The sequence below is a fragment of the Astyanax mexicanus genome, chromosome 15, assembly GCF_023375975.1.
Source record: "Astyanax mexicanus isolate ESR-SI-001 chromosome 15, AstMex3_surface, whole genome shotgun sequence".
Taxonomy (NCBI): domain Eukaryota; kingdom Metazoa; phylum Chordata; class Actinopteri; order Characiformes; family Acestrorhamphidae; genus Astyanax; species Astyanax mexicanus.
The window spans coordinates 6,646,965-6,672,183 of record NC_064422.1 but is presented as its reverse complement, the minus strand read 5'-3'; the positions used below and the strand labels follow the sequence as shown (position 1 = coordinate 6,672,183).

Genomic DNA, 25,219 nt, shown 5'->3' with positions numbered 1-25,219 from the left:
TAATAATAATAATAATAATAATAATAATAATAATAATAATAATAATAATAATAATAATAATAATAATAATAATACATCCATATATAAATTACAAAAATATAATGAAACAATATTAATCCTGCTACATAGATATATCCACAAGCATATTTAAACGACACAGATGGAAGTTGTGAAAATACACTGTTGGCGAGGTGTAAGATAGCAATGAGCATCAAAGTAGATCCGTCCATTATATCCTCTAAATATGATCATCTCCTGATACCTCATACATTTTAGAGACTCACTAAAATGAATTAGACTAGATGATAATACTTTTTATGACTCATGATTTTGCTATAAAACACTGCATCACTGCGCTAATGTGTCTGTGTTTACGTAACTAACGCAGCTGTTGGCAGAAAAAGGAAACACAGTGTTTTACACTGGGATTATATTGAATAGTGGCTGTAAAACTGTGCTTGTTAAAGCCACCTTTGTCCCTGAGGAGCTTTAGAGCTTTACTGTATCAGAATCAGAGGTATCGATCCGCTCACGGAGGCTGCTACCTGAGTGTAAGTCGCCAATACTTGTTAAAACTGCAATTTTACTATGTTGTTGTTGTCTTTTTTTGATAATTTAATTTTAAAGCCCATACTTTGTTTTGCTGAGGGCCAATTAATGTATTTACATTGCAAATTAAAGCAAATTAAATCTCAGTGAAATGACTTAATTTCGAGGGGTGTATCTTATTTTTTCTTGCTTATTTTAGGAGTAAACTTTTCAGCTTGTTTTAAGTAATTTGGTTCAAAATAAGCACAAAAAAAGTTATCGTGATTCTTATCTCCAAATGTAAGCCAATCAGAGATTTCTGCTTGCTTTAAGTATTTTTGAGACTTTGCGATTACTTGTATCTTACATAAAGAAATATTTGCTTTGGCAGATTTTTTTTGCATAACATAATCATATATTTCTCAATGAATTGATTTTGTGTATTTTTTTTTTATGGATTTTTGCAGTATATACAATATATAATATATAATTAATTATGTATGTAGTTACAGATTTGTTCTTTATATATTTAAGTGTACTTAGGATTGTTTTAATGTCAAGAATTGACCAATAACAGGATAACTTAAAAAAAAATTTTTTAAATTAAAATGTTATTAAAATGCTTCTGTTTCTTTAAGTGAGTTAGAAATCATTCATATCAAATTACACCTTTTTGGTCAGTAAAGTTATTGACAGTTAGAGTTACATATGTTAAAATGCTGCTTACTTATAAAATAGTATATAGTGTCGAACCATCATATCAATTCTATTTCAGTGTTAAGAGACACTCATAGTCACTATACAAAAAAACGCTAATTAATTTATGTTTTAAATACAATCAGAAATTAATACAACCTTCAGCTTTAGTTCAGAAAATACTTCCTATTAATAAATATGTCCTATTAATAAAAAGAAATTGTATGTCATCGAAATGTTTTCCTTTAATTTGGTTAATTCATTTTGAGTTGTGTTGTCTATTTTGTTTGATTCTTTAATGTGAACAATGACGACATTTCAAATAAGCCTTAGGGCTTTATTGTGTTATATATTGTCATATATTTTAAAAATTGTTAAAGAATGTAATGACTGCCCTGCACTATTTTTAAATCATTAAAACAAATTAAATCAATCAATCAATCAATAAATCAATCAATTAATTACATATGAACATTGTAACAGAACTTTTAATGTTCACATTATTAGTATATATTTGATAAACTATGTACTAATAACTGATAACTGTACAAATTAAATCTGTATTTATATCTGGCAATAGTTGTTTTTTGTGTCAAAAAAACAAAAACTAAGAAAAAAAACTCTGTATGTTGTAAAACATTTCCACCAGGACAGAATTTTCTTATATTATTTTTATTTTAAAATAGATTTTTACATATTTAAAATGATCACAAGGAAACCACTGTTTAAAAAACATATTGAGGGAAAGTTTTTTATTTTCAATTTATTCAATTTAATTTTAATGTCAGTAGCTTTTTTAACACTGGCTAGAAAGAAATTAACATCTACTTTTCTCAGTCTAAAACATCTGCACAGTTCTTCATCCGTTTCTGGGCTTTACACTTGCTTTATATTTACAGAGTAAGGGTACACTGTGGTAAAATAGAATAATAATCAATAACACCCTGTTTTTGTATTCTCTTTTTTTATCAGTAGGAATCTTTTAATATTATTGAGGTGTGTTTACTGCCTCCTGGATCTCCTCTCTCTCTCTGTGTGTGTTTAGTACAGAAGAATGGCTCGTAAGGCTGTCTGCTGTGGCCTCAGCAGTCTGGAGCTGATGCTCATTGTTCTGTTCCTGCTGATGACTGGAATCACTATCGGACTGATCACTGTGTTAGCCATCAACCTCAACTCCCAAACACGTAATAACTCATGCTCTTAAACTATACGTCTTTCGATTAATGTACAGTAATCTATCACGTTAAATTTTGGTAGAAAATATTTTGGATCTTGGCTGGATTTTCTCAGTCAGCTTTATGAGGTAGAGTCACCTGGTATTCAGGCTTTCAGTTAACAGCTGTGCTGAACTCATCAAGAGTTAATTACTTGAATTTCTTGTCTCTTAATAAAGAGTTTGAGAGCATCAGTTGTAAAGTAGTGAAGAGGTAGAGTCACAGGTATACAGTGAATAGCTCTAGTCAATATTGGGACAATACCTACTCAACTAAGTAAAGAACTTTGAAAATATCCTCAAGTTCAGTGGCCAAGACCATCAAAAGCTTTATGATGAAACTGGCTCTCATCAGGAAAACATGGGAAATTGGGAAAATGTTTCCAAACATTTTGATTGGTACTGTATACATTAATCCATATTCCAGGATTATTGTTCAGAATGTCCTGAATCACAGTAAATAGACTGTTAGAGTAATATATGTTTTTATTCTAAAACAGTAAAAAAAATATGTTATTTTGAGGATCAATTATTTTTTAAATGTGATTTTGATTGCTGTCCATTTTATTCAACACCAGTGAATATATAGGACATTTTGTAGTTATGTAATTACAGACATATTTTTTATTATTCTCTTTTCACCCTGTTCTTCAATATTCAGGACTTCACCAGAGAGAAAACCACCACAGAGCAGCTATTATTATTATTATTATTATTATTATTATTATTATTATTATTATTATTATTATTATCATTATTATTATTAGGGTGGTGGGTCATTTATTCTCAGAACTGCAGTGATTAGCATGATGTTGGAGTATGAGGTGTTAGTGTGTAGATCAGATACAGCAGTGCTGCTGGAGTTTTTAAACACCTCAGTGTCACTGCTGTACTGGGCATAATTCATTAAACAGCATCCTGTGGGTGGTGTCCTGTGGTCAGCATCCTGAATTTACTTAATCTACAATGTAGAACAGCTGTAGGTAGGAGTGTGTAATAGAATGCAGGACAGTGATTGATTAAACACAGTGTTTAAAAACTTCAGCAGCACTGCTGCTGTACCTGACCCACTCACTGTACCACCAGCACAACACACACTCACACCTCATACACCACCACCATGACCTTTATATACCACCCAAATAATAGCTACTCTGTGTTGGTCCTGTGTGGACGTGATTATTGCAGAACAGGATAGGGTCAGTAGAGCTGATTAAATGGAGATTAATTGTAGAAACAAGGGAGTGGTATTAATAAAATGGCCAATCAGTTGATGTTTAGAGTTTTTCTGTTATTAAAATATTATGTTCCGCTCTTTAAATTGGTGTTTCTTTATATTTGTGTACCAAATGCACAGCGGAGCCGGAGGAACCGACTCCATCAGTATCGCCTCCAGAGAACCCCTACCTGATTGGGGTGGGCAGAGCAGACTGCACTGGACCAGTTGCGGATGTCCCCCTGGTGAGTGATACAGAGTAAGACTGTAGATTATGCATAGCTTTTGACAGTGGACAGTGCAGTGGGTGTTAATAATTAATTATTTTATTTTATTTTTCCAGCCATTTAAGGTAGAACAGGAAAGTAAGCTAAATAGAGTTAGACAAACTACTAACATTTTTTATGTTTATGTTATGAAACAAGATGGCTATAAAACCATAAAACTACACATTAAACTATGGTAACTATGGTCAAATTAAGCAATAATACACTCAGCAGTGCCAATATTACACAGTATAGCACGAACCTCGGGTGTATTACTGCGATTATACCACAGTTCCATTATCACTGTTTACCTGTATGTGGCACTCAGCAGTGCCAATATTACACAGTATAGCACGAACCTCGGGTGTATTACTGCGATAACCACAGTTCCATTATCACTGTTTACCTGTATGTGGCAGAGTAATACATGGAGAGCTTCGGTTACCGGCTGATATGGCCAATCACATCACATGCTCAATCACAATACATTTTATTTTTTTCTCTGATATAAATTGTTGTTTTATCAAGTATTGTGTAAGCATAAGTAGAAGACCTTAATCAATTTTACTTACAATTTTCACCTTATTTAAAGTCATTTTAACTCAAAAAAGCACAACATTTATTTTTCTTACTTCAAGGATTTTGAAATTTTGAGGTTGCTTATTTTTTATTAGAAATGATTACACCTTTGGCAGATTGTATTGCTTAACAAGGCAATTACAGTACCAGTTAAATGTTTGGACAGACCTTTTCATTTAATGCTTATTTCTTTTTTCCTACATTGTATGTATCCATATCTGCCAGTTAGATACAGTACCAGTAAAATTCAGTTTTATATTGAAATTTTATTTTATAATTCAAAATTAATACTGAAGTCATCCAGATTATGAAGGAACACATAATAAATTATGTTGGAACTTAAAAGTGTTAAACAAAGAAAAATACTCTGAGGCATTTAGGTGCTCTTATCTGGGGAGCTGTTAACTTGTGGTTTCTGAGACTGGAAACTCGAACTCTTGCTCCTCCTTTTCTGAGGTGGTCCTGATGAGAGCCAGTTCCATCATAATGCTTTTGATGTTTTTTGTGACTGCTCTGGAGGATATAATTAAGTTCTTAATTTTTTAAGACACACCTAGCTATTCCAGGTGACTCTACCTCATAAAGCTGACTGAAAAATCCAACCAAGATGTGCTACTTAGAACAATTTAAAATATAAAACATAGTTTGGGTTGTCTACTAAATAATTCCAAGTTTTTCTTTATAGGGTAGTTTGGATGAGTTTAGTATTAATCAACAATGCAGAACATTTTAAAATAATGAAAACTTTTTACTGGTACTGTACATCTCAACATATCTAGGGATAGAGCATGGGTAGATCAGTTCCCATAAGATACAGAACTACAGTCTCAGTTTTATTATGGGTGAGGTTCTCTGAAATCATATCAGAACACGGCAATTACATTTATGAGGAAAGATGCTTACTTTGATATAATATGGTCTTCAGAGGCCATCACCAGCATTCAAAGGTCATTATATTGTGTATGTTTTGAAATAGATGGGCTACGCCAACCCGGATCAGACTGCAGGTGGGATCCACACTCGTCTGTTCAGCAGGGCCTTCATTGTGGACGATGGAAGCAAGAGGGTGGTGTTCGTGAACGCAGATATTGGCATGGTCTCTCAAAGACTGAGACTAGAGGTAATTTGATATTTCTGACACTTTATGGTCTGTGAGGACTTTGGTGTGCTCTCCTTGTGACCTGGTACATTGGCTGTGGGTAGGTGAGTCAATTATTGCAGGTTATGCCAAAAATTGCATCTAGGTGTGAATGAGTAAGTGAATAGCTGTGTGTGGTAATCTGCGATGGGCTGGAGCCCTGTCTAGAGGGGTTTTCATTTCATCAAATGATTCTGGATTACAGGAAAAAGCAGGTAAGAAGATAGTTGGATGAATGTTTAGTAGAAAGATGGGGTAGGATTCATGTAAAACACATTTATTTATAAAAAAGGAGTTTCTGGAATCAAAGATGTTGCAGCTGGGCCTGTAGATCCTTTACACTCATAGTTTGCTGAAGCTGACATCAGGTGACACTTCTTTGGGGCAGGCCAAAGAAGTGTTTGAGACGTTCCTAAAAAACCCTTCATGAGTGTTGTTGAGTATTATCCTGCTGAAAAGTGCCAGATGAAAGCTCTGAATGTCCCTTGAATCACTACTAGGGGTGACTGACTTTTGTATGCAATGCTTCCCAGATCACCACATACGTAGTTGAGGCAGAGACTGTTGATCCACAGCAAGGGTAGAATTGATTGAGAAAATCACAACAAAGCCTCTTTACTCAAACCTTGGTTAGCTAACTAGTAGGCTAGCTGCACCTGCAGGACTGTGGTTAGGTTAGCATAGCTTGATTTAGCTCAGCATTAGCTTAGCTTAGCCTAGCCTGGCTGGTTACCGTTCCGGCTGTCAGACTGTGGCCGAGGTGACTGATGGGTCAAGCTTGCTTTGGCTGGGCGCTAGCCTGTGCTAAGCTAATGCTGATGCTGCTGCTGGAGGTGATGATACCAATGTCTTGTGTGTGTGTATGCTGTTACTGTGCAATCCATCCGCAGAATAGTGTTGCCAACTCCTCAGTAAGGAAAGAAGCTATTGGCTCTCCTAAAAGTCGCTAGAAGTCGCTTAATGACGCCATCGCATAATTTGCATAATACATGTTTTTGAAGCTGTAAAGGATTAAGGTTGTGGGAGAGAAAAGAAGTGAGTAAAAAACACTCTAAATATGTTTTAAATGATACAAATGAACTCTAACAAATGAACAACTTCTGTTGCTGTTTAAATAGGCAGTCACTTTTTTACAATAACTTCATTATTTTTAAACCTATTTTAGACAAATTGTTCAATGGTTCAATAGATATTTAGCTTTTTACAAAGAGGAAGACACTGTGGAGGAGGTGAGTGACTGACTGAGACTGTGTGAGTTAAATTCAGTGATTTCTTTTCGTGTCACACTGAAGACACGAAATTTTATATTTACATCCTGCTCTGTAAATATGGGGCGGAGTCAGTGAGCATGTGCATTTGATTTAAAGCGTGTTGGTGGATTGGTGTGGGTGTGCTCTGAGTGTGAGAGAGACTGTACTGTGAGGGTTGTGGGTGGGGCTCACGGCGGCAGCACCCGCTATTCGCTGAGGACAGAGTATCTGAAGAGCATGTGTGTTCATCTCAGAGTTGCCAAAAGTCTCCAAAAACACCACAAAAACTCGCTAGATTTGTCGCTAGTCACTTTTTTGCAAAAAAAGTCACCAGAGGGTCTGAAAAGTCGCTAAATATAGCGACAAAGTCGCTAAGTTGGCAACACTGTCGCAGAATAATACAGATTTTGTGTAAGAATGCCGTGCTGTTATCACAAATATCAGCATGATTAGAACACTTCTTAGAACATCCTGCTTCTCTCAGTTCATTGATGTGCACCTTTCAAAGGTAAAGAGGCATTTCATACAGTCAACAATCTCTCACCAAGAGGTACTCTACCCAAAAGTAGCATCTGAGAATATTTTTACAAGGCAGTGGGGGAAGTAACTTTACCCCTATTGTGAAATGATCCAGTGACTAATCAATTATCTAGCTGAGACATACACTTTATTACATTCTTTATTTATTCTCTCACCCATTCAAATTTTTTAATTCAGGTGTTTCAATCACTTCCATAACCACATATGTATAAAATCAAGCACCTAGTCATGCAGTCTGCTTCTACAAACATTACTGAAAGAATGGGACAATTCTCTTAGGAGCTCAGTGAACTCCAGCATGGTAATATGATAGGATGTAACACTGGTACAACAAGTCTGAAGTTGTGAAATTTACTTACTACTAAATATTCCACAGCCAACTGTCAGTGATATTATAACACAGCGAAAGAGACTGGGAACGATAGTGACTTTGTGCTCTGTCAGTGTAAAATAACAGAGAGGGGTCAGCGGATGCTGAGGAGCATAGTGCACAGAGTTCACCAACTTTCTGCAGAGTCACTACATCAATATAGACATCCAAACACCAGCTTCATGGTGGGTTTCCATCTAAGTGTTGGATGCAGTGGTGTAAAAATCGACACCTTTGGATTTTGGAGTGATGAATCAAGCTTGGAAATCTGATGGATGAGTCTGGGTTTAGTGGTTGCCAGGAGAATGGTCCTTGTCTAATTGTGTTCTACCAAGTGTAAAGATTATGGTGTTGGTTTGTTTTCCAAGACCTGGCCCCTTAGTTCCAGTAAAAAGAACTCGTAATGCTTCGGCATACCAAGAGATTTCAACAACCTGTTGGAACATTTTGGAGATCGTTTGTGACCAGTGTACAAAGCAAGGACTGTAAAGAGACATGGAGGAATGATTTGGTAATTATGGAAGAACACAACTGGCCTGTTCAGAGTCCTGATTTTAACCTTTGTTATGAAGTAACAAACCTCCACTTTATAAAGTGGAGACTGTGAGCTAGATCTTCCAGTCCAACATCAGCATCTGATCTCACAAATGTACTTCTGAAAAAATGTTCAAAAATTCTCATAAACACACTCCTAAACCTTGTGGAAAGCCTTCCCAGAAGAGTTGAATCTCTTATAGCTTCTATGAATTAAGAATGGGATGTCACTAATGGATCTGTTGATATCTCACCTGTTGCTGATATCGTAGGTGCTGAAAGAGCTGGAGCTGAAGTACGGAGATCTCTACAGGCAGGAAAACGTAATTCTGAGTGGAACACACACACACTCCGGCCTGGCGGGCTATTTCCAGTACACACTCTTTATCATCACCAGTAAAGGTTATATCAAGTCATCCATCCAACCCATTGTCAACGGAATTGTGAAGGTGCCTCCAACTGATCTGCTTTAGAAAACAGCCATAAATATAATTTACAGTTACAGCAATATATCAGCTTGCTTGGTTATTTACTGTTTATTAAATAAAATGTGCATAATTTCCTGAATCAGAGCATTGATGTGGCCCATAAGAATATGAGACCTGGGAGAATATTTGTGAGCAAAGGAGAAATTGTGGGCAGTAATCTCAACAGGAGTCCACACTCATACCTGAACAACCCTGAGGAGGAAAGAAACAGGTAAAATATGCATGTTTTTATTTTGAATATTATTTATTCCTATGGCAAGCATTTGCACTATTTGCACTAAATGTAACCATATCTGCCAGTTAGATACAGTACCAGTAAAATTGCACTTTTTTAATTGATTTTTTTATTAAATTAATTCTGAATCACCCAGACTATGAAGGAACACAAAGAATCCTGTAGCATCATAAAACTAAATTACTCTTAACTGTTGTTAATTTGTAGTTTCTGAGGCTGGTAACTCATAATTTATCCTGTGCATGGGCGTGGTAGTGGGGGGAAAAGCGGACCTGACTACCCAGGGCCCGAGTAGGGAGAGGGGCCCATGAAAATCCTGATTTTTTTTTCGCTCACTTTCCTTTGTTTACTGGCATGGATAGGGGCCCATTTACATAGAGGGTGTACAGGGCCCAGAATTTGCTGCTACGCCCCTGATCCTGTGCAACAGAGATAACTCTTGCTCTTCCTTTCCTGGGGTGCTCCTGATGAGAGCCAGTTTCATCATTACAGTTTACTATTTTTTTTTACTTAATTGCGTAGTTTTTGCCATAATATGGATTAGAGCATTACTTAAATAGAGCTATTCACTGTAAACCTGTAACTCTACCTCTTCACTACTTTACGATGCTCTCAAACACTTTAAGAGACAAGAAATTCAAGTAATTAACTCTTGATAAGTTCAGCACAGCTGTTAACTGAAAGCCTGAATCCCTGGTGACTCTACCTCTTAAAACGGCCAAGATGTGAAAATCAGTCATCTAAGCATGTGGTGCTACTTTGAAGAATTTACAATATAAAATATATTCTGTTTTATTAACACAAATTATTAACACAGTTTCATATGTTTTTCTTCATAGTTTGTATGAGTTTAGTATTGATCTACAATGAAGATTTTTTTTTTATATAATGAAGAACCAATGAATATAAAGTGTGTCCAAACTGGTACTATATACATGAAATGATATCAGCACTAAATTGAAATAATGATGGGATATTACATTATTGAGGTTTCCTCTGTTGCAGATATAAGTCCAATACAGATGAGCAGATTGTGACTCTAAAGTTTACAGATTTGGATGGAGATGGAATGGGGGTTTTCAGGTATGTTTGTTTTAAAAACCTAACACACTGATATATAAAACATGATGAGACACACAAATGACACGTTATTAGTATAAAAGAGCTTTGCATTGTAGCAACCTGAGAAGCATGATATATCAGTGAGATTTGTAATTTAGAAGATACAGTGTTGTGTTTTTAATTACAAATGTTTAATATTGTAGTGTCACCAGGCGTGAAATAACGAAGCTGGAACAAAGTTCAGTTTATCAAACTTTATTTCTAACAGTGGAGAACATGACAGACTGGCAAACAAGCAGTAGTTCTTTTAGTAAATACCGTCTCCATCCATCCTCCAACCCAACACCAGGAGGGTCAACAATGCTACACCAGTGACACTACCAATCCCCCCCCCCCCCTTTGAAAACAACTTTCCAAACAGAACCTTACAAAATAAAAATGAGGACACTGAGAATACACAGGGGCTCTCCTCTCAGCTCGTAGGTGTCTTTTTATACATATATACTGTAAATGCGATGTATCTCCTATTCTGATCTACAGTCATTAGCATTTACCTTTTTATATGTGCCATCAACAAAGGTTTAAAGGACAAAACCTCAATTCTTAGGTAGTGGACACATTGACAGGATAGGTTGTTCTCTAATCTTATAAAAGCCATGCAACAGTGAGCCTGATTTAGATATATGCACTGGTTTAGAAGCTGTTAGACTTGATATGTTACACTAATTGCACTAGCTTACTTAGCAAAGCTCCACAGCTTATAATATTCATGTCTCCTTTAAAATATTATATTATTACATTACATAGGTGTCAAGTATGAAGTACAAATACTTAATTATATCATTTAAGTAGAAATTTTGTTTTTCTATACTTTACTGGAGTAATACATTTTCAGATGACTTTTACTCTACTCCTTACCTTTTTACTCAATTATCTGAACTTTCTACTCCTTACATTTTAGAAATAGCTTTGTTACTACTATTTCATTTCAGCTTGTTTTCATTCCGGCTTCTCATCGTTCAATTAAACCCCTATCCAGATAAATCTCTCCATCCAGATAGAGTGAATCTGATTGTGATTGGATGTAGAGAAGTATAAACATATACCATTCCGACTCCCTATTGGTTTATACTGTGATCCATCACACCTGCACATGCCCCCCCCCACCACTCACTACAGCAAGAACATAGCAGACGTATGTAGTCTAGTATGAAGATGATCCGTGCAGAGACTCAAGAGAACTCCAGACAAACTCCAGTCCAACTAAGCTTTAACTTTAATATATTTACATTCTACTAAAATACATTCATTTACAATCAGCATATATGCAGCTGAAACAGAGAGGAGCCTAGTGCATCCCAAATTTATCAACATTAATATTTTAATATAACATTGTATTCATCATGGCTTTTAGAAAAATGTTTTTTGGGTACTCTGTGGTTCAGCCTAAGCTTTTCCTGATAAAATTTTTCCCTTACATTACTTTTAAAACTACTTTTTTTTTAAAGCAGTACTTTTAGACTTTTACCTAAAGAGTAAAAAGCTTGAGTTGATACTTCAACTTCTACAGAAGTATTTTAAACCCTAGTATCTATACTTCTACCTACAGAGTAATTAAAAAAGTATTAAAATACTTTTTTTGTTAAATACTTGTGTTGATCTTTTTTTTTAGCTGGTTTGCTGTTCATCCAGTAAGTATGAATTACACCAATCGCATGGTGAGCTCGGATAACCTCGGCTACGCCTCCTATCTGTTCGAGCAGGAGAAAAACATTGGCTACTTACCCGGTGAGGTGAGATGACCTTCTTTAAAGAGCCACTAAATCTTAAACCATATTTTTTCCATTAATAGCTAAATTGTGTTCATTTAAAGTAATAAAACATACCAGTCCTGCTTAAAAACTTTTTAAACATTTCCTACCCTTCAAAAAAACACTTTTATTGTGGTAATTTCCCCCTCTGCAGCGCCCTCTCAGGTTCAACTGTGCTATAGGTGTGGATGATGTGTCCGTATACTTTGTCCGTACACAATATGCAGATCAGTTTATCAATAATACCGCCCCCCCTGCTGACGTCCAATTATCCCAGTCTCAAGGCTATCAGAGGCGCACTGCTGCTGCTGCTGCTACTACAGCTCAGCCAATCAGCTCTCCCTCCTGCCCTGCCTCTAAACCCATACATCACCCAGTGCCTCTCCCAAACTACCCCTCCCATTTTTTTGCCTTTTTTAAATTAAAGCTGAGGGTGGAGTCAGCTAAAATAGTAACTCTTTAAAACATCCTTTTCAATGCTATGCCCCTATCACTAGCATTGTAATTTGTGATTTTCTTGACAGCAGTCTATGTTACACCTTTAGGGTCCATTTGTAGCAGCGTTTGCAACTGCCAACAGCGGGGATGTGACTCCTAACACTCGTGGTCCGTACTGTATAAACACAGGAGAGAGATGTGATTACCTCAACAGCTCCTGTCCCATCGGTGGGGTAAGTTACCTTTAAAAAAAAAAAAAAAAAAAAAAAAAAAAAACATATTCATTATACAAATTCATTTTATTTTACCTTCATTGTTGACTATGATAGGGAAACATATACATATACATGTCTTTTTCTTGCATTGTAAATGAATACTAAAGTCATCTAGACTATAAAGGAACATATAATAAATCATGTAGTAACTTAAAAGTGTTAAACAAACCAAAATACTCTGTAAAGCATTTAGATGCTCTTATCTTGGAAGCTGTTTATTGGCCATAAAAATGCCAAGATTTGTAAAGCTGTCATCTAAGCAAGAGGTGCTACCTTAAAGAATCTAAAATATAAAACATTCTTTTTACATTTTTGTTAAATAAATAATGCCTTATGTTTCTTTAATAGTTTGCATGACTTTTGACTAGTACAGTAAAGGAAATAATTATTTGATTCTATTCTGATTTTCAACGAGATAAACAGTCTATAATTTTAAGGGTAAGTTCAAAAAATGTGATGTCCTGGCGGAGGGAAGGAGGTTGTTTCACAGTACATGGCTCCATCCATTAGTAAGATGCTGAGTGAGAAGGAGACAACTGTTAGTTAGAAAATGGAAGAAATACAAAATGACAGTCTGGGGCTCCATGCAAAATCTTACCCCGTAAGGTATCCTTGATCATGAGAAAGGTGAGAGATCAGATCTAAAACTAAAACTACACAGGAGGAACTTGTTAATGATCTCAAGGCAGCTGGGACCACAGTCACCAAGAAAACAATTGGTAACACCTGTAAGGTCCTCCTGTTTAGGAAGCATGTGTGCAGGCCTGTCTGAAGTTTACCAATTAATCCCTGGATGATTCTGAGAGTGATTGGGAGAAGATGCAGTGGTCAGATGAGACAAGAATGTAGTTCTTTGGCATTAACTCAACTCGTCCTGTTTAGAGGAAGAGAAATGCTGTCTATGACGCAAAGAACAACATCCTCACTGTCAAGCATGGAGGTGGGAGCATCATGTTTTGGGGGTGTTTCTCCACCAAGGGTACAGGACTAATTCACTGCATCAATGAGAAAATTGATGCAGCCATGTACCATAACATCCTGATTGACAATCTCCTTCCATCCACCAGGACATTAAAATGGGTCGTGGCTGGGTCTTTCAGCATGACAATTACCTAAAACATATAAACAAGGCAACAAAGGAGAAGCACATTAGGATCTCTCACTGTTAAAATTAACCTACCCTTAAAAGTATAGACTGTTTATGTGTTTTTCAGTGGGCAAACTTACAAAATCAGGAAGGATGAAATAATTATTTTCTTCACTCTATTGTAATTCTTAGTCTTATTTAGTCTAATTTTTCTTTTCTTTCTGATCACAGACTAGAATGTGTGTTGCCTTTGGGCCGGGGAACGACATCTTTGACAGCACCAGGATTATAGGAGAGAATATCTACAGAAAGGCGAAGGTAAACTGCAGACTCTGCTACTTTTATATAATCTTTAGATTTTCTCCTCCGCACTCTCTAACACAGTGTTCTGATGTTCAGGAGCTTTATGGCAGTGCTAAACAGGAGCTGCGGGGGAGTGTCCATGCTGCTCATCAGTGGGTCAACATGACAGACGTCACTGTTCAACTTGACTCCACCCACAGTGTGAGTAACATTCAAATAATTGCAAAATCATGCACCTTACACATTTGGTCTGGATAATTACGGGCTGTGTCTTAACCATTTTTGCTTGTATAAACAAAAATGTTTAAATAAAGAATTTAAGTAGGTTTTGCCTAACATTGGATATTTCTAAACAGTACCCAGCTATTTAGAGTATTTTACTAAATATTTTAGAAAGGTGAGAGATCTAAAACTAAAGCTACACAGGAGAATCTTGTTAATCATCTCAAGGCAGCTGGGACCACAGTCACCAAGAAAACAATTGGTAACACCTGTAAAGAGTTGAATCAACTTAAAACCACTGAACCACTTATTTTCTATTGGCTTTTGGCACAATCTATTTGCATACCAGGTGTATCTCCCAGTTAGTGACACTCAGCATCAGTGTGTAGTGATTGCCCCCAGACTACGTTAGCTAAATTTTGATAAACTGCCTGGCCTGTAAGTTGCAGACTATAAGAGCAAGCATCATATTCTGAACCGCAAACTCTGAGTTGGCTGTTTACTGTTCATAGCATTTTTTTATTTATTTATTTATTTTTTATTAATGTGCAATTCAAAGTTATTGTCCTAAGCAATTAATATTACAAATAGCTTAAATTTTCAGTAAATATTACTTTAAAAAATGTATTCAACAAATGACCTAAATGACATTAATTGTATTGGATTCAATTTACCCAGGATTATAGTGTAGGATAAGTATGGTATACTTACAGTAATTACATGCATTTGTGCTAATTTGCTAATCGTAATTATAACACCAGGTTAAGACCTGTAAACCTGCACTCGGGCACAGCTTTGCTGCAGGAACAATAGACGGAGGAGGAGATCTGAACTTCACACAAGGCAAGTTACTCTTTTCGAAATTTTACAAGTTTCTACTTAATGCTGATGGATGTAACTGGAATGTCATGTAGGAACTTCTTTTAAAAAGTAAGGTACAAATACATTGTTTTTGTATGAGCGCAATAACCTCTTTTGGATCCCAAAATATTAAAAAAGAGATTCTTTGAAAAAAAAAAGGGTTTTAGCCTGTGAGTCTGCCCATCGCAAATCTCCCAGTCCCATTTCCACACCCAGGGTGGCCAGGTTTAGACAGCAGCAAGTAAACAGTGTTCTGCAGCCATGAGTGAGGTACAGGTAATCACTGAGCTTCAGTAAGGTTTGCTAACCTTTGCTGGCTAATTTACCACAGTAACTACTGTAGTGGAGACAGGCATTTTGGATATTGAAACATATATATATATATATATAGTAAAGCAGATCTACTTAAAACTGCCAGGGCAGGCTTAAAACGGGTGGATCCTGAAAACAGGTGGAAATCCAAAGAAAATCCCACAGCTAATGTGGGGATTTTGGCAGGAAACGAACAAAGGATGCCAGAGAGAAATTTGGATTTCCCAAAAGAAAGGGAAAATGGACAAAATAAACCAAATGGCTCCTCCAATAAAATAGCGAACTAAGAAACTGAAAGGTGGAAACAGAAAGAGAAGAGGCACTGCCTTCCTTCCATAGTTTAATGTAACTTTTAAACTTAAACTTTGTTACTTTTCTTTTTTATTTTCTCGTTTCTTTTGGTGAGAGGAATGAAAGAAAAGAGTTCCAAGCGACCCAAAACCTCAAAAGAAAGAATACTCACACACACAAAAACCCAGCAACTGCTAGTTTGTGTTCCTCCTTCTTTTAAAAGCAGTCCACAGGTGTTGCTGGTTAGGCCTGATTAAGCCTGTTGCCCCCTCTGGTGGCTGGAGGCCGCCTAGCCCTGGACCCAGCCCTTACACCTGTAGCCATTAAACCCCTATAATCATGAGAAGATGGTCACGAGCCATCAAACAAAGCTGAACTGCTTAAATTTTTTGCACCCAAAAGCAGTGTGAAAGACTAGTGAAGAGCATGCCAAGATGCATGAAAGCTATCAGGGTTATTCAACCAAATATTGATTTCTAAACTGAATATTATATGCATTAGTAATGTTGTTTCTAAGTTTTCTTCTTCAACATAAATAGTGAATGTGCTTGTCTTTGTCTGTAAATATCTACTTTGTACTCAAGCACTGTCTTAACAGCATTGTTTCAACATTAAATTAACAGGGGCAGTTGAAGGAGATCCGTTCTGGGATGGTATTAGGGACGCTCTCTTAGGTGCACCATCCAAAGAGATTCAAGAATGTCACAACCCCAAACCTATTCTCTTCAGCACTGGAGAGGTATGTTTCTACTAGATTCACTACCAGACCACCCTCAGTATTCTGTTTTTTTTTTAGCTGAGAACTGATGTTTTGTTTGATCTCTAGATGAACTGGCCGTTTCCGTGGCATCCAGACATTGTAGATGTTCAGATTATCACCATTGGTTCGGTGGCCATAGTGGCTGTTCCAGGAGAGGCAACGTAAGTATTTAAGACATATTTAAAATATATAGGGGAATCTTTGGTTTAAATCCCGGATCATGCCGCTTTCCATCAGCAGCCGGAGTCCGAGAGGGCACAGTTGGTCATGCTCTCTTTGGGTGGGTGGAGTCTGACTTTACATGTATTAAAGAGAGCATGTGCTAGTCTTCCTTACTAGTGAAGGGGGAGTCCTAATGAGTGGGTGGGGCAACTGGCCTTCCAGTTGGGGTAGAAAATGGGTTAAAATGTGGCAGGTTGGTAAAAAGTTGTACAATATTTTTCTTGCAGTCACAAGTTAAAACATGTTTGGTGTAAAGTCTATTTAAGGCTAGTATAGCTGTCAAGAAAGGCATCAATGTATCAAAATGTAATTCATTAAATACACTTTATACACCCTCATTCACCCCCATTGACCAAATCTTCAGAGTGGCATAGCAAGCCACACAGTATTTTTTCATTATCACCTTTGATTAAAGACAAAAGCCATAATGAATATAATATAATGATAAAATATTATTGTTGATAAATGTGCAAAAGATGCACTAGGCTCCCTGTTTCAGCAGCATATATGCCTATTGAAAATGAATGTACTTTAGTACAATGTAAATATATTAAAGTGGAACTGCAGGATGCCAGGATTTAAACTGTGAGGCATAATGTTCTGTGTTTTTTATGTGATTTCAGAACAATGTCAGGAAGAAGGATCAGAGAAGGCGTTAAACAGGTGAGATGGGATAAGGATATATCACAGACTCCATGATCAAGAAATTGCTGGTTCAAATCCCAGTCATGCAGCTTGCCGTCAGCTGCTGGAGCCCTGAGAGAGCACAATTGCCTCTGCTCTCTCTAGGTGGGTAGATGGTGCTCTTTCCTCTTAGGATGATGTTGATCAGCACAAGACGTTTGTGAGATGATCAGAACCAAGTCGCTGCGCTTTCCTCCGAGCGCACTGTGTGCTGTGTTCGAAAAGATTTCACGTGTGTTAGGCTTCACTCTCCTTGTGTTGTGGCATCACCTGTGATGGGGGGATATACAGCTGACTAGCAGCATTAAATGGGTGGGACGATTGGCCTAGCCAATTAGAATCCCTAAGATTTCTTTTAGCAGTAAAATTCCTGATTTGGGAGGGGACTAATTCTAATTACCACTAATTAATAAGAACAGTGTTCTGGCACAACTTCTCTACAATGTCTAATACAGTTTATTCGTTTTAAAAACAGATGGTAGGTTTGGCTCTTTATATTTTGTTATAGCTACAGCCATTTATTTTGAATTAAATAAAAATTACTCTTCCACATGCTCTGCACAATTACACCTTCTCACCATGTTTTATTCTCACCATGTTTACAGATTGATATAGTTTGCTTCTTTTCTTTTAGCTCAGAACATGTTCTCTGAATTTATGAATACAATCTTCTGAGAATCTTATCATATTCTTTGTCTCTCACATTTAGGAATTAGCTGTGATGGAATGTTTAATTATTGTACAAAGTGGAAAGTAGGGGACATTTATCTTATTTAAATATGAAAAAGAAATAAAGCCATATGTTCCTTCCAAACTATGTCCACATTAATAGGTTAAAAACAAACTGAAAAACACAGAGCAGACCAAACACTGAGAATGCTAATAATGATTGATCATGTTTTATACATACTCTACTTGATTTTTAGGAGCTGGAGAAGAATGCTGCGTTCACCAATTCAGAAGTTGTCATTACTGGCCTTTGCAACATCTACACACACTACATCACTACTTATGAAGAGTATCAGGTAAATAAACACAAATATAACCACTGGCATCAAAAGTCAATATTTTGTGTGGCCACTATTATTTTTCAGCACTGCCTTAACTCTTTTGAACATGGAGTTTACTGGAGATTTTCAGGTTGCCACTGGAATCCACTCTTCCACTTCTCCATTATCACATCTCAGAGCTGGTGGAGGTTAGAGGCTTGTGCTCAGTAGGGTTTAGATCTGGAGACATGCTTGTGTAGTCCAGTACCTGTACACTCCGTTTCTTTAGCAAGGCATTGGAACTCTTGGAGGTGTGTTTGGGATCATTATCATTTAGTAATACTTCCCTGGGACCCAGTTTCCTGCTCTGCTTTAGTATGTCACAGTCGGTGATGGCATAGTTACTTTGAAAATGTACTATGATTACTGGATACTGATTATAGACAGTACAGATTACATGATTTTAAAAGTAACTAAGTTACTACAAGCCGCCTCATCATAAGTTGCCAAAACTCACTTCACTGGAAGCTTTGCTTCACCTTTGGCACTTGTTTTGTAAGTGTGCTGCTGTGACTCCAAACATTTCTTCAAATTTCATGTTGTGTTTTTGAAGCTATGTAGAACTTTTTCACCAGCACAGAGTGAAGAGCCATCCTTGATTTTGTCATTTTTTGAGATGACAATATTTTAACATGTTCACTAATCATTAATATAAGTCGCTCGCCCGTGTGTTTTGTTAATTGGACTACAATTTTTTCCTGCGCTACCACTTGCTGCTTAACATGGTTAAACTTTGACCATGATAAGTGCTAGCGCTAGCTTGGAAACACACGCTTATCACACGCTTTTTGCTCTGCTCGCTGCTCTTCCTCCTGATCTCTCTACATGAGTGTAGGGAAGTGTTGTACAGCTCAGGGGATTCACTAATTGTTATTGTTAGTTGCTCGTCTGTGTATTTGGTGGTTGGACTACAGTTTTTCCCTGGTCTCATGAGTTCTTGCTTGCTGCGAGATCAAAGTTGAATCTTTTACGTGGAATATGTTTTAATCTTAAGAATGTCTAATGTGTTCAAAATTAATTTATTTTGCCATGGATAGAAATAGAAAAATATTTTTTACTTTATGTTTCACATAAAAAAAACAGTAAAAACTGATTTAAGAGTGTAAATAAAGCAATCATTTCAATATATATATATATATATTTTTTTACTTAAAAAAGGGAAATGTGGTATACAGTGCACTGAAATAATAGTATTTATGTCTGCCTGAGAAGCTGTGAATAGTGATTTTCAGTGCAGTCTGAGCATATAGACTGGATATTTCTCATTAACAGGTGCAGCGATATGAAGGTGCTTCCACTATTTATGGTCCTCACACTCTCTCAGCCTACATCCAGCACTTCAGAGGCCTGGCCAGAGCCATAGCAGAGGTAAGCATTTCTACCTGATAATAATTAACAATCTTAGTTTAAGGTACCAGTTTGTACTAGATACATACCGTACACTACATCATTTAAATCATAGCTCCAAATATCTTTCTATAGTCTACACTAGATTTGAAAAAAATGCTTTTCTCCATTACAGGGTAAAGTGGGGGAGCTGCCAAAGGGTCCTGAACCTCCGTTCTTCAGTAATCTCTTCTCTCTACTGGGGGAGCCGCCTGTGGATAGAAGCCCAGAAAACACCACATTTGGAGACGTCCTGCAGCAGGTTCACCCTGTGTATAAAGTGGTGAGATAAATATTTACATATGGTTTGTCGTGCTGTAAAATTAATTAGTAACGTTAATTTTACTTAACGTAAAGAATTGGGGAACCTAAAAAATAACTGTTATTTTAGAGTTTACTTAATATCTACAATTTAAGTGTACTATTTTTGTGTATTTTAGTTGCCTATGTGGCCTCAGTGTTGTAGATTATAAGAACAAGTTACTGTTTTCTTTACAGCTTCTCTGCTCGCAGTATTTTGAGGGATTTTCAATTTTATTCAGTTTATGGCTAGCAAGAATTTTACAGTACTGCACTTGCAACTTAAGACCCCAAGCAATTAAAGTACATATAGTTATTATTTTTTTTTATTTCAAGTTTTATATTGTATTTATTCATGCCAAAACTTACAGTAAGAAAGCTGCAATATTATGTAATTAATTTAAAATAAATAACAGTTTTTATTATACAATAATATGCTGTTAACATATTGTAAAAATTTACAAGAATGGTTTTACAGGGCAGATGCTATGCAGAATGGTGGCATAAATAAAGAGTGATAATCAGAAGCCACACAACCACAGACAGAGTGCATTTCTGTATTCATATTATTACAAAAAAACTCTAATATTTATTAAATTGATTTAATGAAATGATAGATTTACTGTTACAAACAATGCGCAGACATTACTTCACACGCTTAGCTGTGTTGTGTTTGTTTTGTGCTTCGTTGTGTGCAGGGAGAGGTTGCTTCTGTGACTTTTGTAGCTGGGAACCCCAGAAACTCCGGGGAAATGGTAAGGCATACTTTTTCATAAGGTACAACTGTTGTAGGTACGTTTTCCATTATCTGGTCTAATTTAAATAGTGCATCTGCATCATCATCATCAATTCAAAGCTCTTACAATCGCATACAAGGTGATGACAGTACAGGCTCTTTCCTACCTGCACTCACTCCTGAAGGCTTACGCTACCTCCCGGCCGCTGCGCTCCTCCAGTGAACGTCGCCTCTCTTTGCCAAACAAACACTCACACAAAGCAATCCAGACTGTTCTCATACAGAGTTCCCCAATGGTGGAACAAACTACCTTCCACTACCAGATCAGGAGAATCTCTCACTATCTTTAATAAACTCCTGAAGACAGAGCTCTTCAAAGAGCACTTACTCTCCTAACACCTCTAACTAACTACCTTCTACTACCAGATCAGGAGAATCTCTCGCTATCTTTAATAAACTCCTGAAGACAGAGCTCTTCAAAGAGCACTTACTCTCCTAACACCTCTAACAAACTAACTAATTCTAACCTCATCTCCTTCTTCCTCTTCTCTACTCCTCTATCCCATTATTTCCCTCTGACCTCCTTAAGGCCCTATCTATAGATGCTTTATTTTTAACTTCTATTATTTTTGTACTTAACCTCTTCTATTATTTGCACTTCAATATTGTAAGTCGCTTTGGACAAAAGCGTCTGCCAAATGTAATGTAATGTAATGTAATGTAATGATCATTACGCTGGGCAATGAAATCCCATCATTTTTTATTTTTACTTTATTCTTTATCCTAAACCTGAATCTGCTCATCATTTTAGAAAAATATCCCAATATTTATGGCTGATTGGCTGTCCAATCACACACAAATAGGATGAATCAGGAGTGGGCAAACACCTGTCTCATCATTTCTTCTATTATTCTTTAACTTTAATTTGCATTACAAAAGTCAATAACAGCATAAAGAGTGCTGTGTAATTTTGTTTGCGTGTTCTAGCTTACAGTCTCACAATATGTTGAATCATAACCCCTCTTTATTGATATGTATCACATCGCTAAGTTCTTGCCAATACATAGTCCTACTCAAAACAACCTTATCCTAATCTGACAATGAATAGTATTGAGTTGTTAAAGTAGAGGCTTTTAGCTTTGCACATTAGCGATACAATAACACACCTAATAGAAAGCTCATTTTTTAGCAGTTTTCAGCTTTTTAGAACTAGACTGTGTCAGACATCCCAAGTTCCAAAAATGTATTTCAGGGAGGTACCCCCGGACCTGGACTTGGACCACCCATACCCCCTCAATCCCTTGCCCAAAAAAAGCCAAAGCTTCGCGCACACACCAAAGGATACCAAAAGGATAACAGAACTTTATATTTTGGCTATTATAAATATGTATCACATTGTCACATTAATTCACCTCAACATACATTTTGCAATCATTTAATTCCCCCGTGGGCAGTGCTAAAATCACTATTACAATTTTTTTTTTATTTTTACCAGACATGGATATACTTTAGAGTAGTCAGAGGGGAAATGAGTTTTGATGGGAGCCATGATGCTCCTGAATGCAACCCGCCCATGAGGGGAAAAAAAAAAAAACTGATCGCCCACACTAAAAACTGATTGGCTGACTTACAGACTCTTTGCAGAGAACAGGCCAATCTGAAACCTCTCTGTTTGGCATGCACTTCATGAATATGCACACGAGGGGGCCTTGGGCCACTTGTTTTAGATTCCGGGACATTTTATCTGACTTGCGGGCATCAGGGAGCCGTTATTGATATGCGGTAGACTCCCGCAACTTCCGGGAGACTTGGGACGCCTGCTGTGGTTATGATCAATATAAATGTAAAAATAAGTGTTTTTATGTTGTTCTTTCAAACATTGAATCATGTTAGGTTTGTTTTTTTGCACATAAAGCAACTGATAAATGTAGCACAGCTTTCTAATTTGTGCTGTTTCTGATAACAGAGAGACAAGACCTTCGTCACAGTGGAGAAGTTTCACAACAGCACCAGCACATGGGAGGTTGTTCATACAGATGCATCATGGGAGACCAGGTAGTGGATCATTAATTTGCGTTCATGTACATCAGGGCATTGATCGCATGCTGTTTCTTAATCACCTCTTTACATTTACAGCACAGCTGTGTAAATCTTTGCTCTTGCTGCTACAGAGAGCATATAGGCCACTCTTTGACACGGAGTTATCTCTGGAGGTGTATTCTCTGATAAAGCAAAAGCTGAGTCAGAGTCTTATCAAGCGTTATCATTTCATTATTGCCGGTTAAACACAGGGTACTGGCGTTTAATGAGCACAGAGTGAAAACTGTTGACATTATGTCTGTGTATAAGTCATATGTAGACTTTTATAAATGTTTACAGAGTCTATTACATGTGCTCACTCTTTGGATATATATTTTTTTTCCATTTTATTGCTTTTATAAATGGGATTATGATAAACTCTAATGGAATATATTATGCAAAACTCACTTTTTGTGTTTGTTTATATTACCCCTTGGGTATGGAGATGATAAGTGCCAAATTGAAAAGCAAACACTACCATGGAAAAAAATGTAAATGCAATCCACAAGATTAACTGCTTTTTCACACTAACATGTAGAATACGTACCAAAATGAAATGCAAAATCACTGTTACATTACATTTCACTGCACCTAATCTCTTAATTAAAAAACAATACACAAGAATTCACATTTTCAAAACCAAATGCTGAATTAATGTCAGAATTGCACACAAACCTCCTTAAAGTGCAATCAACTCATTTGCATTGTTTTCTACTGTATATTTATTATGTATAGGTTTATTATTCTTTAATAAAATAAATAAACACTTAAAATAGGTCACTCTATGTGTAATACATCTACTGTATACAATATATTAGTTTCACATGTAGAACTGAATTGTAACTGTAATATCTTAACTTTTCAATGATATTCTATTTTTTTAAGATACACTAGTTTATGACTACGTTCACATTACAGGCCACATTGCTCACATCTGATTTTCTTTTAAATGTAAGTGATCTGTATCTGTGTGTAATGTGAATAAATCCTTCCCTGTAACTCCTCACATGCGCACATTCTTCGCCTTCTTCACCAACAACAAAAAAAACTCATATTAGAGAGACGAGAGACTCGTAGCTTTATAAAGGGAAATGGATGAGTTAGCAGCTCATATGTGGAGCATCTTTTGCTGGAGTGGAGAAACAGTAAACAGCTGGTCTGAAGTTCATGATCAGGTCGAGGAGGTGAAAAAAGGACAGGCGGTTTGCTTTTGCTGTTTTTTTGCTGTTATAGCTGCACAGCTGCAACAAGAGACGTGTGGGTGCGAGAGAGAAGCACGTAGCGCTAATGCTAATGCGTAAAAGCTGAAAAAAGACTCATGAATTCCGATTTGACCGTTTACATGTCCATGGATCGGATACGTATCCGATTTAAGACCACATATGAAAGTGACTTAACTCTGATTTGAAAAAATCATACTTGGCACGTTCACACAGCCATGAAAAAAATCCGATCTGAGCCACACTGAGTAAAAAATCAGATTTGAGTCACTTCAGCCTGGTAATGTGAATGTAGCCTATGTGATCTATTAGCAAGTTATGTACAGTATATGTTGAAATGAAATAAAAGTGTAAAGGTGCACAAACAGTGTTATTCTTGGTTATATTCTTATTTAAACATGATGAATACATGACTAAGCACTCAAAACTAAACTTTTGTATTTTTTTGTTCTGTTTCCAGGTTTTACTGGATTAAGGGGACTGCTAATCAGAGTAATGCCACTGTGGAGTGGCACATCCCTCTCTCAGCAGAGTCCGGCACCTACAGGATCCGACACTTCGGCCACTACAAACAGCGCGTGATATTTCCTGTGATCACTGCATACGAGGGATCTTCACACACGTTCAGAGTCACCAAAACACTCTATTCTCTATAAATTTATTCCTGTATAGTACATAAGGAGCGCAATGTTTAGTAAAATTTAATGTCTGTCCTAAAGTATGTTTTACTGCTGCAAATTAGGCAATGTTTAGTAATCCTAATGCAGTTATTACACAAATATTTTGCGTCAATACTACTCATATAACTTGTATTATATTTACTAACTTAATGAATTTTTATTTTCAGTGTACACAGGTACACAGCAGGTTTATTGCCTGCTTTCTATGTTATAGGCTGTAAGAGCAAGTATAGTTTTCTGAGCTGGTAACTCTGTGTTGGCTATATGTAATGCTGTTCATAACACATATGCTTTCTTAATTACATTTTTTTTTAAATGTGTATTTTACTTAAATTAAATAATAAAAATAAAGAGTAAATAAATAGTTTGTCTTTTTTTTCACCTGACC

At 36.6% G+C, this 25,219-nt stretch overlaps 1 protein-coding gene across 1 annotated transcript; it reads left to right on the top strand.

The window, feature by feature from the left end:
* Positions 1 to 448: 448 nt before the first annotated feature.
* Positions 449 to 25,195, top strand: LOC103021762 (neutral ceramidase). Its single transcript, XM_015601491.3, has 21 exons — positions 449 to 551; positions 2,270 to 2,408; positions 3,795 to 3,898; positions 5,475 to 5,618; positions 8,603 to 8,779; positions 8,902 to 9,029; positions 10,059 to 10,136; positions 11,788 to 11,908; positions 12,472 to 12,597; positions 13,958 to 14,044; positions 14,126 to 14,230; positions 15,013 to 15,094; positions 16,339 to 16,454; positions 16,542 to 16,636; positions 17,321 to 17,360; positions 18,308 to 18,406; positions 19,703 to 19,798; positions 19,953 to 20,099; positions 20,815 to 20,871; positions 22,819 to 22,907; positions 24,612 to 25,195. Exons 2-21 carry the CDS (start codon positions 2,279 to 2,281, stop codon positions 24,805 to 24,807), a joined length of 2,217 nt encoding a protein of 738 aa, XP_015456977.3. The 5' UTR covers positions 449 to 551; positions 2,270 to 2,278; the 3' UTR covers positions 24,808 to 25,195.
* The last annotated feature ends 24 nt before the right edge of the window (positions 25,196 to 25,219 follow it).

Bases quoted from the DNA above. Each gene is read 5' to 3' on its own strand.
- LOC103021762 (XM_015601491.3), top strand. From the start codon at position 2,279: ATGGCTCGTAAGGCTGTCTGCTGTGGCCTCAGCAGTCTGGAGCTGATG. The intron at 10,137-11,787 runs GTATGTTTGTTT...CTTTTTTTTTAG, and splicing joins GATGGAATGGGGGTTTTCAG to CTGGTTTGCTGTTCATCCAG. The intron at 20,100-20,814 runs GTGAGATAAATA...CGTTGTGTGCAG, and splicing joins TTCACCCTGTGTATAAAGTG to GGAGAGGTTGCTTCTGTGAC.